At 39.4% G+C, this 15,991-nt stretch overlaps 1 protein-coding gene across 1 annotated transcript in view; it reads right to left on the reverse strand.

The window, feature by feature from the left end:
* The window catches only part of eff (ubiquitin-conjugating enzyme E2 eff), a 45,349-nt gene that overhangs the window by 13,486 nt on the left and 15,872 nt on the right, over positions 1–15,991 (reverse strand). Inside the window, exons 2-3 of the mRNA XM_071686895.1 lie at positions 12,350–12,523; positions 5,637–5,742 (exon numbers count right to left, since the gene is read on the reverse strand). Of these exons, the coding sequence (XP_071542996.1) occupies positions 5,637–5,742; positions 12,350–12,523 (280 nt within the window). The remainder of the gene's footprint in view (positions 1–5,636; positions 5,743–12,349; positions 12,524–15,991) is intronic.

Here is a 15,991-nt window from a genome sequence, read left to right on the forward strand (position 1 = left end):
ATGTCCACACACGCAAATATACATACCCATACATCTCAATGTACACATATATATACACACACAGACACATACATATATACACATGCACACAATTCACACTGCCTTTATTCATTCCCATCGCCACCTCGCCACACATGGGATAACAACCCCTACCCCCTCATGTGTGTGAGGTAGCGCTAGGAAGACAACAAAGGCCCCATTCGTTCACACTCAGTCTCTAGCTGTCATGTAATAATGCCCGAAACCACAGCTCTCTTTCCACATCCAGGCCCCACACAACTTTCCATGGTTTACCCAAGACGCTTCACATGCCCTGATTCAATCCATTGACAGCACATCGACCCCAGTATACCACATCGATCCAATTCACTTCATTCCTTGCCCGCCTTTCACCCTCCTGCATGTTCAGGCCCCGATCACTCAAAATCTTTTTCACTCCATCTTCCCACCTCCAATTTGGTCTCCCACTTCTCGTTCCCTCCACCTCCGACACATATATCCTCTTGGTCAATCTTTCCTCACTCATTCTCTCCATGTGCCCAAACCATTTCAAAACACCCTCTTCTGCTCTCTCAACCACACTCTTTTTATTTCCACACATCTCTCTTTCCCTTACATTACTTACTCAATCAAACCACCTCACACCACATATTGTCCTCAAACATCTCATTTCCAGCACATCCACCCTCCTGCACACAACTCTATCCATAGCCCACGCCTCGCAACCGTACAACATTGTTGGAACCACTATCCCTTCAAACATACCCATTTTTGCTTTCCGAGATAATGTTCTCGACTTCCACACATTCTTCAAAGCTCCCAGGATTTTCGCCCCCTCCCCCACCCTATGATTCACTTCTGCTTCCATGGTTCCATTCGCTGCCAGATCCACTCCCAGATATCTAAAACACTTTACTTCCTCCAGTTTTTCTCCATTCAAACTTACCTCCCCAAATGACTTGACCCTCAACCCTACTGTACCTAATAACCTTGCTCTTATTCACATTTACTCTCATTTACTCTCAACTTTCTTCTTTCACACACTTTACCAAACTCAGTCACCAGCTTCTGCAGTTTCTCACATGAATCAGCCACCAGCGCTGTATCATCAGCAAACAACAACTGACTCACTTCCCAAGCTCTCTCATTCCCAACAGACTTCATACTTGCCCCTCTTTCCAAAACTCTTGCATTCACCTCCCTAACAACCCCATCCATAAACAAATTAAACAACCATGGAGACATCACACACCCCTGCCGCAAACCTACATTCACTGAGAACCAATCACTCTCCTCTTTTCCTACATGTGCACATGCCTTACATCCTCGATAAAAACTTCAGGTACCTGCTAATATTTCTTAAACACTTCCTATTCAATGGCACTTTTTTTTTCAGTCCACACATCTCTCTTTTCATTATCATTATCATTTTGCTTTGTCGCTGTCTCCCGCGTTTGCGAGGCAGCGCAAGGAAACAGACGAAAGAAATGGCCCAACCAACCTCCATACACATGTACATACATACACGTCCACACACGCAAATATACATACCCATACATCTCAATGTACACATGTATATACACACACAGATACGTACATATATACACATGCACACAATTCACACTGTCTACCTTTATTCATTCCCATCGCCACACATGGAATAACATCCCCCTCCTGTGTGCGAGGTAGCGCTAGGAAAAGACAACAAAGGCCCCATTCATTCACACTCTCTTTTCATAGGCAATATAATTTTTTTATTCCTCATCCCACCCCTAACTACCCTTTCTCAAAAGTCCACATCCCACTCAAATGTGTAAGCCCTGCTTCCTTAAATGCCTTCCACTCCTAACCCAGTACCTTTTTTCATTTACTCACACCTTATGCCATTCTTCACCCAATATCTCTGGAAAGGCATATCTCTACACAAGCCTCTTTTCAAAGTTAATTCACTTTCATCACTACTTTCTCACACATGATTACTTCTTCCTTAAACAAATATAAAACTCTGACACTTGTCCCCACCAAAAAATTATCAGGTATCCCACCTGCTGTGACTTCTCAACAAATCCAAGCAACAACCTCTCCTCTACGTGCTGATCAAGCAACAACCTCTCCTCTACGTGCTGATCAAGGAACCTCTCCTCTACGCGCTGATCAAGCAACAACCTCTCCTCTACATGCTGATAAGCACATAATCCAATAATGCCCAAAATCACTCACCCTCATGAACTAGAGAAAGTACTTTTTCCTTCTTTTACTAAATATTCTCAACCTATAGTCCATTCTCGGCCCAAAACTCTGATAAGACGATCCCAATTTCCATTATCACTTGGTACCCCATACCCATTCCCGGCCTCATTCTGCTATGCAATGTCATAAAAATGATTCTTGGGGGCTCATAACAATGACAGCCAACTGTCACATTCTGAACATATCAAACACCCATAAAGAATAATTCTAAAAAAAATACAAGAGGAGGACCCAATCCTCAAGGATATGGAGTCAAATGAAAGGAATGGATCAGAAACATTATGAATTCAAAGGTCAAAGATGCACCAAGATTAAATTTTTCTTTTATGTTTGCTGAGATGGCATGGGCAACTGAGGTCCTAATCGTGGCCATTCCATCAATGTTCATAATGCTACCTCGCTAATGCCAGGAATGGCAAATATGTATAAAAAAATACACATACACACACATACATATATTTCATATCTATCTTATTATACTTGACAGCTGTTTTCTGCACCAGTGAGGTAGCACCAGAAAACCTATGAAGAAAGGCCCATCCATTCATTAATATTTTTTTCATTCATATTCACCACTTCCTGCGCCATTTTCCACATCAGCGAGGTAGCTCCAAAAAGACCCATCCACTCATATACACACATATATACATACACGCCTATACATGTACATATACATAACATACACACTTATACATACATATACATATGCATACACAGTCATATAAATCTATACACATGTACATTCATACTTGCTTGCCTTCATCCATTCCCAGCACCACCCTGCCCCACAGGAAACAGCATCGCCACTCACTGCATCAGCGAGGTAGTGTCAGGAAAACAGATAACAAAGGACACATTCATTCACACCCAGTCTCTAGCTGTCATCTGTAATGCACAGAAACCACAACTCCCTATCCACATCTAGGCCCCAGAGACCTTTCCATGGTTTACCCCCATTAGTTTCACATGCCCTTGTTCAGTCTACTGACAGCATGTCAACCCCAGTATACCACACAATTCCAATTTACTCTATTCCTTGGAGACCTCTCATCCTCCTGCATGTGCAGGCCCTAATCACTCAAAATCTTTTTCACTCTGTCCTTTCACCTCCAATTTGGTCTTCTGCTTCTACATATTGTTTCTACGTAATGCTCCTATCTAATGTACCTATCTATCACATCTATCTATTGCTCCTACCATTTGCCAAAAGGCAGGGTTAGTGCACAGCGCTCACCAAAGGAAAATCAATGTTATGTGTGGCAAGGAGAGAGTACATGTTTATGCATAGAATGCCACCAGTCCATGTAAGGGTAAGGCAGAAAGAGGAGACAGCTACCTGGGTCAAAGGAGTGCAACTTGACAACCACTGAAGTGCTGGTTCACTCAGTACACTATAAAATTATTTAAACATGGATGGAACAACTATTGAAACACTTACAAGATAATCTGACATGGTTATAATCAATACCAAATGAAACCAGAATTGATAATTATACATGCAGCAGAAGAGAAGAAAAGTATCATACTGTACATCAAACGTTCAGGCAAAATCTTGTTGTAGGTTCAAAGGTAGGTTGTTCCCTCTACCTTTGACATGTATTTTCCTTTAATCTGTCTCTCTTTCCTCACCATCCCCTAATGTTCGGCCCACCATGCTCAACTATAGTCATGACCCACTTCCTACCACACTGTTACGATGCCATTCCTTTACACCTGTCAACCCTCCTCACACCAAGTACTATCATAAGGCTTTTCACTTCCAGCTCATCTACCTTCATTTTGCATTTAGGGCTCAAGATTCAAACCCATTCAATCCTATTGGGACTACTGTACCATCTCACAGACTGTGACCTCCCCTTCCAAACTCTTCTCCATGCACCCAAGACCCTTGCCTCTTCTCCCATCCTATGATTTGCTTCAGGTCCCACAGTTCCACCTGTTGCCAGGTCCATTCCCAGCTATCTGAAGCATTTCACTTCCTCTAGGTTCTCCTCAATCAAATTCACACTTAAACCAACCAGTTGTGCTACCCTGCTAACCATCATTACTTTTATTCACATTCACTCTAAACTTCCTTTCAAAGACACTCCCAAACTTGAAGACACCAGCTTCTGAAGTTTAAGTTTTAAGTCTGCCACCAGAGCTGTATCACCAAAAAACACCTGACTCACCTCCCTCCTTAGTCTCCAGCATACTGTTCACTCTCTCTCTCTCTCTCTCTCTCCTATATTCACGAATTTCTCTCATCACCACCATGTCCATTTTTATGATAGTTATAGAATCCCAGGATCCATATCCACATAATCTTGCAGCTCCATGGCTGTACTACTCTCAGCAGTAAGGGCTGAATGAACTCCTTTAAGGTGAGAAGTTCTTTGACAAAGCTGTACTCTTTTTCATCAACTGACAATGATACAGCCTCGCCTATGATTTTTTTCTTGTGGTGTATCCTATAGCAGGCAGAGTCCAGCATAACCCTACCCTATCCATGAAAGGCCACTGTAACATCCCCTTCCCTACATACAGACACACCTTCAATTGGAACCACATACTCTTCTTCCTTTTCAATCACACACATGCCTTATTATCCCTAAAAAAGAAAAAGAAAAAAAATTATTACTGCATCAAGTGACTTTCCCCCCAAACTCTATATTTACAACACAAGTGCCATTTACCAGTCCCTCTCTTTTCTAAAGTATTTCTCAATTTTTCACACTGTGCACAGTAAGCACCTGATTCGCTCATCCCCTACCCCTCCCGAGCATGATGCTCTGCACATGCCACCACTCTCCTGTACGACTTAAATCAGATACTCAACAAACTTGTACCCAAGTAATTCAAGTTCTCACTTTCATCCCCTTTGCTTTTACATACTGCCACTATACAGGCATTCTGCCAGCCCTAAGGAAACTTACCTTGGGTCGTACAGACTCTAGTACTAGAAATCTTGACATTTGTACTAAACAATAATAAAAATTATGAAAAATCTCCCTAAATACCTTTCTAAGCATCACTTGTTTTTCTTCTCATCTAAGTTTAATCAAATTCATCCCTACAATACCATAAACATATTAGGCTTAGGTTATAGTTATCCTTACTCTCCACTCTATCTCTGTCCTGATGACTTTACCAATGACAGACCTATGACAATATTCCTCTTACAAAATACTCACCATTTCCTGGTTTGTTTATCACTTCTATAGTCAGATTTACCTCTCGTGAAACAAATTCAACTCAAGTGGTTCAGCATTTGATCTAAGAAAAAAGATATCACCCCCTGGGTATTCCAGTTTTTTTCTTTTAAGCTCGCGAAATCTAGAAAATGCATATGTAACATCAAAGTGATAAAAAATATGAAATATTCAAACTTTCTAATGTTAACATACCTTTAGAAATAGTTAAGGCTGGACTCCATTGGCTCCTGAGAATATCCAAACATATGGAACCATTGCTGTTAATATTTGGGTGGTAGATGCGCGTTGTGAAAGCAACCTGAAAAAATATATGTGATGATACAAAAGCATCCAATAAAGCTTGTACACAGTATAATTTATATTTCAACAAAGATATAAGACCTCTAATTACTGTTCTTGATAATTTAGATACACTTTAAAATATTCTTTTTTACAACCCTAACATCTCAATAGTTATCAGAGAAGAACCATAGCAATTTTACATCAGGAATTAATGCCCTTCTTTCAGAAAATTGCACAACACTACAACTAGTCCAAAAGATCACTTCTGGAGAAAAACAAAATCAATGAATATACAGCATGGCTACTGTATTCATTCATTCACTTCCTTTAAAAAATATGTACATAAACTTTTCTCAATGTTTAAAAACTCAACCTCTAAAAAACTCATCAGTGTAAACCATTTACATAAATTAAGAGACAAATAACAAATGAAACTTTTTCTAAATCTATTTACATGTAAAAATATATTTTCAAAAAATGTGAGAAAACCCAAATATAAATTACCTCAATTTTGTTTTCATATTAATCAACGTCCAACAAGAAAGAAAAAATGGTACAATAACCTTTGGTGCATCCCCATATAAAGTCAATAATTTTATTTTCACTTACACTAGGGCTATGGGAGAGATGATTATGTACACGTGTATATATGTATATGTATATGTCTGTGTATGGGCATTTATGTATATATCATATGTGTGGGTATGGGAGTTTATGTATACATACATACAAGTGGATGGGCCATTCTTTGTTTGTTTCTTGGCACTACCTAGCTGACTTGGGAAATGGTGATCAAGTATAATAAACATTAATAGAAATAATAACAATCTACTACTTTTTCCTTACATTTAACAAAATGGGCGTTGAAGTCTTTCGGCTTATTACACTATCGAATCCGTTTTCTCTACCTGCTTCGACATTTCTTGAACTTTTGATAATATTTCTTTGAAGTCAATTAGCTTGGTTTTTCAAGATCTGGTTCATATTAAACTTATTGTATTTATATCTGGGATGCTGAGAGAAAGGAGACAGAAAAAGTACCTGTCTATTAGTATCTAACAGATTTTGCCATTAGGCAAGGCTAACGTTTAATACACAGCACATCATGCTTTTTTTTATTTTATTATACTTTGTCGCTGTCTCCCTGCGTTTGCGAGGTAGCGCAAGGAAACAGACGAAAGAAATGGCCCAAGCCCCCCCATACACATGTATATACATACGTCCACACACGCAAATATACACACCTACACAGCTTTCCATGGTTTACCCCAGACGCTTCACATGCCTTGATTCAATCCACTGACAGCACGTCAACCACGGCATACCACATCGCTCCAATTCACTCTATTCCTTGCCCTCCTTTCACCCTCCTGCATGTTCAGGCCCCGATCACACAAAATCTTTTTCACTCCATCTTTCCACCTCCAATTTGGTCTCCCTCTTCTCCTCGTTCCCTCCACCTCCGACACATATATCCTCTTGGTCAATCTTTCCTCACTCATTCTCTCCATGTGCCCAAACCACTTCAAAACACCCTCTTCTGCTCTCTCAACCACGCTCTTTTTATTTCCACACATCTCTCTCACCCTTACGTTACTCACTCGATCAAACCACCTCACACCACACATTGTCCTCAAACATCTCATTTCCAGCACATCCATCCTCCTGCGCACAACTCTATCCATAGCCCACGCCTCGCAACCATACAACATTGTTGGAACCACTATTCCTTCAAACATACCCATTTTTGCTTTCCGAGATAATGTTCTCGACTTCCACACATTCTTCAAGGCCCCCAGAATTTTCGCCCCCTCCCCCACCCTATGATCCACTTCCGCTTCCATGGTTCCATCCGCTGCCAGATCCACTCCCAGATATCTAAAACACTTCACTTCCTCCAGTTTTTCTCCATTCAAACTCACCTCCCAACTGACTTGACCCTCAACCCTACTATACCTAATAACCTTGCTCTTTTTCACATTTACTCTTAACTTTCTTCTTCCACACACTTTACCAAACTCAGTCACCAGCTTCTGCAGTTTCTCACATGAATCAGCCACCAGCGCTGTATCATCAGCGAACAACAACTGACTCACTTCCCAAGCTTTCTCATCCCCAACAGACTTCATACTTGCCCCTCTTTCCAAAACTCTTGCATTTACCTCCCTAACAACCCCATCCATAAACAAATTAAACAACCATGGAGACATCACACACCCCTGCCGCAAACCTACATTCACTGAGAACCAATCACTTTCCTCTCTTCCTACACATACACATGCCTTACATCCTCGATAAAAACTTTTCACTGCTTCTAACAGCTTTCCTCCCACACCATATATTCTTAATACCTTCCACAAAGCATCTCTATCAACTCTATCATATGCCTTCTCCAGATCCATAAATGCTACATACAAATCCATTTGCTTTTCTAAGTATTTCTCACATACATTCTTCAAAGCAAACACCTGATCCACACATCCTCTACCACTTCTGAAACCACACTGCTCTTCCCCAATCTGATGCTCTGTACATGCCTTCACCCTCTCAATCAATACCCTCCCATATAATTTACCAGGAATACTCAACAAACTTATACCTCTGTAATTTGAGCACTCACTCTTATCCCCTTTGCCTTTGTACAATGGCACTATGCACGCATTCCGCCAATCCTCAGGCACCTCACCATGAGTCATACATACATTAAATAACCTTACCAACCAGTCAACAATACAGTCACCCCCTTTTTTAATAAATTCCACTGCAATACCATCCAAACCTGCTGCCTTGCCGGCTTTCATCTTCCGCAAAGCTTTCACTACCTCTTCTCTGTTTACCAAATCATTTTCCCTAATCCTCTCACTTTGCACACCACCTCGACCAAAATACCCTATATCTGCCACTCTATCATCAAACACATTCAACAAACCTTCAAAATACTCACTCCATCTCCTTCTCACATCACCACTACTTGTTATCACCTCCCCATTTGCGCCCTTCACTGAAGTTCCCATTTGCTCCCTTGTCTTACGCACTTTATTTACCTCCTTCCAGAACATCTTTTTATTCTCCCTAAAATTTAATGATACTCTCTCACCCCAACTCTCATTTGCCCTTTTTTTCGCCTCTTGCACCTTTCTCTTGACCTCCTGTCTCTTTCTTTTATACATCTCCCACTCAATTGCATTTTTTCCCTGCAAAAATCGTCCAAATGCCTCTCTCTTCTCTTTCACTAATACTCTTACTTCTTCATCCCACCACTCACTACCCTTTCTAATCAACCCACCTCCTACTCTTCTCATGCCACAAGCATCTTTTGCGCAATCCATCACTGATTCCCTAAATACATCCCATTCCTCCCCCACTCCCCTTACTTCCATTGTTCTCACCTTTTTCCATTCTGTACTCAGTCTCTCCTGGTACTTCCTCACACAGGTCTCCTTCCCAAGCTCACTTACTCTCACCACCCTCTTCACCCCAACATTCACTCTTCTTTTCTGAAAACCCATACAAATCTTCACCTTTGCCTCCACAAGATAATGATCAGACATCCCTCCAGTTGCACCTCTCAGCACATTAACATCCAAAAGTCTCTCTTTCGCACGCCTGTCAATTAACACGTAATCCAATAACGCTCTCTGGCCATCTCTCCTACTTACATAAGTATACTTATGTATATCTCGCTATTTAAACCAGGTATTCCCAATCATCAGTCCTTTTTCAGCACATAAATCTACAAGCTCTTCACCATTTCCATTTACAACACTGAACACCCCATGTATACCAATTATTCCCTCAACTGCCACATTACTCACCTTTGCATTCAAATCACCCATCACTATAACCCGGTCTCGTGCATCAAAACCACTAACACACTCATTCAGCTGCTCCCAAAACACTTGCTTGATGAGTAATATAATTTTCCTCTGTTGCCACACAAAGTGTATAACTGTAAACTGTTTACTGTCTTTAGCCAATTATCTAGGCATCTTTTGAGTGTTTCTCTAATTACTCCACGGAGATTCTATATTTCAAGTGGGAATACAGTAAATGACCATCCATCTTTCTTGTTGGGATCTCACGAGTTTTTGTCTGATATACTGTTGGTATTGTCCAATGTATTACTGTATACTGACATACCTCTTCCAATACAATCCAGAGTATAACCAGGTAGAGCCTTTGTGAAAATAATTATCATCCCGAGTTAACTCGGGATTCCAAACAAGATTTCTATCATTTCCAGGAGACAAGATCATAGAAGGTGTCATTTCCTCATTAGGTGGCATTAAAAGTATAAAACAGCATAGTGAGCTACCTACCTCTCTGAGGAAATGAAAGCATCTGCTTTACTTTTGCTCACTTTTCCACTTTTTTCTTTTTCACCCGTAATATGCTATGTGAAGGTGATTATGATAATTACTGTGCACACAAACAAACGAAAATAAAATCTCATTTATTATGGAGAAAAGTTCTGACTTGGGTAGTCCAGCAGACAAAATCAAAGTGAAATGTCTCTTAAAGGAGGTGCTAGTGCCTGATTTACTTCTTTCTTTTGACTGTTTTTCACCCGAAATAAGCCTAGTCATGATGAATATGACAGTGATGACTACACACACACACACACACAATGAAGATAATACTTCAAAACTGTACTAGCAATGACTTGATATTCCAGCTGATGCCATGGGGAATACCAATGTTATCTTTACCACTAACTGCACCTGATCAACCAAAAGTGGTAGAGGATGTGTGCCTCAGATGTTTGCTTTAAAGAATGTCTAAGAGAAATACTGCGAAAAACAGATGAATCTGTATGTAGCATTTACAAATCTGGCGATGGAATATGACTGGATTGATAAATTTGCTTTATGGAAGCTCTTAAGAATATACAGTGTGGGAGAAAAGCTGCAAGCAGCAGCAAGAAATTCTCAACACTGGTGAATGGCTTAAGTAAAGGTTCGTCTGAAACAAGGGTGTGCGTTATCACCATGGCTGTTCAATTTGCTTATGGATGGGGTGGTGAGGGAGATAAATGTAAGAGTTTTGGAGAGGGGCGAGTATGCAGTCTGTGGGGGATGACTGGGCCTGGGAAGTGAGTTAGTTGTTGTTTGCTGATGATATAGCACTGGTGAGTTTGAATAGAATTAAATTGGAGGAAATGAAGTGTTTTAGATATCTGAGAATAGACATGGTAGCAAAAGGAAACATGGAAGTGGAAGTAAATCACAAGGCAGGGGAGGGGTTGAAGGTTCAGGAAACAATCAAGAATGTGAGAAGAGAACATTATCTAAAAGGGGCAAAAATGGGCATGTTTAAAGCAATACTAGACCCAACAATATCATATGGATGTGAGGCATAGGCTGTGAAGAGGAGGATGGAAGAGATGGAATTGAAATCTTTGGAAAACTGTTGTGTGACGTTATCAAGTAAGTAATGATAAGGTAAGAGAGATGCGGGGTAATAAAAAGTGTGTGGTTGAGGGAGCAGAAGTGGGTGTGCCAAAATGGTTAGGACATATGGAGAGAATGAGAGATGAAAGATTGAGAAAGAGGATGTACTTGTCAGAAGTGGAGGGAACAAGAAGAATGGAAAGACCAAACAGGAGATGGAAGGATGGCGTGGAAAAAAAATTTGAGCAATCAGGGCCTGAACATTCAGGAGGGTGAAAGGCATGCACGGGATAGAGTGAAATGGAATGATGTGGTATACTGGGGTCAACGTGTTGTAAATGGACTGAACCAGGGCATGGGAAGTGAGTTAGTTGTTGTTTGCTGATGATATAGCACTGGTGAGTTTGAATAGAATTAAATTGGAGGAAATGAAGTGTTTTAGATATCTGGGAGTGGATCTGGCAGCAGATGGAACCATGGAAGCAGAAGTGGATCATAGGGTGGGGGAGGGGGCGAAAATTCTGGGAGCCTTGAAGAATGTGTGGAAGTCGAGAACATTATCTCGGAAAGCAAAAATGGGTATGTTTGAAGGAATAGTGGTTCCAACAATGTTGTATGGTTGCGAGGCGTGGGCTATGGATAGAGTTGTGTGCAGGAGGATGGATGTGCTGGAAATGAGATGTTTGAGGACAATGTGTGGTGTGAGGTGGTTTGATCGAGTAAGTAACGTAAGGGTAAGAGAGATGTGTGGAAATAAAAAGAGCGTGGTTGAGAGAGCAGAAGAGGGTGTTTTGAAATGGTTTGGGCACATGGAGAGAATGAGTGAGGAAAGATTGACCAAGAGAATATATGTGTCGGAGGTGGAGGGAACGAGGAGAAGAGGGAGACCAAATTGGAGGTGGAAAGATGGAGTGAAAAAGATTTTGTGTGATCGGGGCCTGAACATGCAGGAGGGTGAAAGGAGGGCAAGGAATAGAGTGAATTGGAGCGATGTGGTATACCGGGGTTGACGTGCTGTCAGTGGATTGAATCAAGGCATGTGAAGCGTCTGGGGTAAACCATGGAAAGCTGTGTAGGTATGTATATTTGCGTGTGTGGACGTATGTATATACATGTGTATGGGGGTGGGTTGGGCCATTTCTTTCGTCTGTTTCCTTGCGCTACCTCGCAAATGCGGGAGACAGCGGCAAAAAAAAAAAAAAAAAAAAAAAAAAAAAAAAATCTATTACTTACTTTTGGAGGTTTGAAAGGATAATCAGTGGGAAAATGAATTGTGAGGAAAAATACCCCTCCCTGGAATGGACTCTCTGGTGGGCCCATGATTGTGGCTTGCCAGTGAAATAGATCATCACCTACTGGGCCTGCTGAGCACTGTGCTGGTGGATCCCGCCCCAGGTCCTGCAGTTCCTGCAAGAGAAAATATATTCATCTGAACTTCATAATAACACCATAAACAGTACACATCTGAACTTCATAATTACACCATAAACAGTACACATCTGAACTTCATAACACCATAAACAGTACACATCTGAACTTCATAATAACACCATAAACAGTACACATCTGAACTTCATAATAACACCATAAACAGTACACATCTGAACTTCATAATAACACCATAAACAGTACACATCTGAACTTCATAATAACACCATAAACAGTACACATCTGAACTTCATAATAACACCATAAACAGTACACATCTGAACTTCATAATAACACCATAAACAGTACACATCTGAACTTCATAATAACACCATAAACAGTACACATCTGAACTTCATAATAACACCATAAACAGTACACATCTGAACTTCATAACACCATAAACAGTACACATCTGAACTTCAAAATTACACCATAAACAGTACACATCTGAACTTCATAATAACACCATAAACAGTACACATCTGAACTTCATAACACCATAAACAGTACACATCTGAACTTCATAATAACACCATAAACAGTACACATCTGAACTTCAAAATTACACCATAAACAGTACACATCTGAACTTCAAAATTACACCATAAACAGTACACATCTGAACTTCATAACACCATAAACAGTACACATCTGAACTTCATAATAACACCATAAACAGTACACATCTGAACTTCATAACACCATAAACAGTACACATCTGAACTTCATAATAACACCATAAACAGTACACATCTGAACTTCAAAATTACACCATAAACAGTACACATCTGAACTTCATAATAACACCATAAACAGTACACATCTGAACTTCATAATAACACCATAAACAGTACACATCTGAACTTCATAATAACACCATAAACAGTACACATCTGAACTTCATAATAACACCATAAACAGTACACATCTGAACTTCATAACACCATAAACAGTACACATCTGAACTTCATAATAACACCATAAACAGTACACATCTGAACTTCATAACACCATAAACAGTACACATCTGAACTTCATAATAACACCATAAACAGTACACATCTGAACTTCATAACACCATAAACAGTACACATCTGAACTTCATAATAACACCATAAACAGTACACATCTGAACTTCATAATAACACCATAAACAGTACACATCTGAACTTCATAACACCATAAACAGTACACATCTGAACTTCATAACACCATAAACAGTACACATCTGAACTTCATAATAACACCATAAACAGTACACATCTGAACTTCATAATAACACCATAAACAGTACACATCTGAACTTCATAATAACACCATAAACAGTACACATCTGAACTTCATAATAACACCATAAACAGTACACATCTGAACTTCATAATAACACCATAAACAGTACACATCTGAACTTCATAACACCATAAACAGTACACATCTGAACTTCATAACACCATAAACAGTACACATCTGAACTTCAAAATTACACCATAAACAGTACACATCTGAACTTCATAATAACACCATAAACAGTACACATCTGAACTTCATAACACCATAAACAGTACACATCTGAACTTCATAACACCATAAACAGTACACATCTGAACTTCATAACACCATAAACAGTACACATCTGAACTTCATAACACCATAAACAGTACACATCTGAACTTCATAATAACACCATAAACAGTACACATCTGAACTTCATAATAACACCATAAACAGTACACATCTGAACTTCATAATAACACCATAAACAGTACACATCTGAACTTCATAATAACACCATAAACAGTACACATCTGAACTTCATAACACCATAAACAGTACACATCTGAACTTCATAATAACACCATAAACAGTACACATCTGAACTTCATAATAACACCATAAACAGTACACATCTGAACTTCATAATAACACCATAAACAGTACACATCTGAACTTCATAACACCATAAACAGTACACATCTGAACTTCATAACACCATAAACAGTACACATCTGAACTTCATAATAACACCATAAACAGTACACATCTGAACTTCATAATAACACCATAAACAGTACACATCTGAACTTCATAACACCATAAACAGTACACATCTGAACTTCATAACACCATAAACAGTACACATCTGAACTTCATAATAACACCATAAACAGTACACATCTGAACTTCATAATAACACCATAAACAGTACACATCTGAACTTCATAATTACACCATAAACAGTACACATCTGAACTTCATAACACCATAAACAGTACACATCTGAACTTCATAATAACGCCATAAACAGAACACATCATTACTTACAACAAAGCAGCTTAAGCTGAAACGTTAGACTCTGAACCAAAACTGACTTGCATCTTCTTTACTTTTCCTTTAAACTATATACCATGAAGTCAGTAAACATCTGAATCTTTTGAAATGAAAACATCTAAGGTAACCTAAAGCAAAATTATACATGAAAGTATTGCAAATAGATACAGAGGAAAGCGAAAAAGAGCATACAGGAATCGTTACCAATGATACGGTGCAAGATCTATTTTTGTTTAATTAAAAGTTCTTTTGAGTTTTCCTTGATCATTTTTATTCAAACTCCCCATTTTTTACCAACAGAGATTTATTTTTCATAATTTTGCCCATTTTTTCCTGAACTGTTAAGGTCTGGCAGTTACAGGAGCTCAAAGTTTTTGTCACTGAAGATACAAGTAATTACATTGGCTGAAGTCTACTACGTGCAATATACTGGGCTAGAACAGTAAGCATAAGAGGAAAGTGAAAGTAGGATGGCAATGGTCTGAACCAGGACATATGAAGCAGTCAAGGGAAATCACAGAAAAGTCTGTTGGGCATGGTTGTGAATAGGGAGCTCTGGTTTCGGCACATTACGCACGACAGCTACAGAATTCACATGAGCAAACGAGACCTTTTCTTCTGTTCCTTGCAGTACCTCACTCACATGAGAAATGGTGAATATGTATGAAAGAGAGAAAAATGTACTATAATTGTATTATACTATACACTGATATATTTTGTCTTTTACTATAACAGAAAAAATATATATACAAAAAACATTCCTGAGACAGGTACCAAGGAATATAACTAGCTGTTATACATGGGTTCCAATATAATAAAAAAATTTGCCCAAGAGGTGCAGTTCACAGGAAAGCAACCCTCATGTTAGCCACTATGCCCCTCTCCCTGTAGTTTTAGGTCCCAAATTGGACTCATCCTAAATAACCTCCAGCTGTTATGACATATTTTCTCCTTTGAATTTGAAGAGTACAACTTATTGTTCTGCTCTTGTGATTACATTCAGATGGTGGGTGACTCTAAAATGCATATGAATGCATTGAAACAAACATATTCTTATGTATCTACATATTAAACATGCGGTACGACACAAAAGACAACATCGAAGATGGTAGACTT

This window comes from Panulirus ornatus, chromosome 43 (genome assembly GCF_036320965.1).
Source record: "Panulirus ornatus isolate Po-2019 chromosome 43, ASM3632096v1, whole genome shotgun sequence".
Lineage (NCBI taxonomy): Eukaryota > Metazoa > Arthropoda > Malacostraca > Decapoda > Palinuridae > Panulirus > Panulirus ornatus.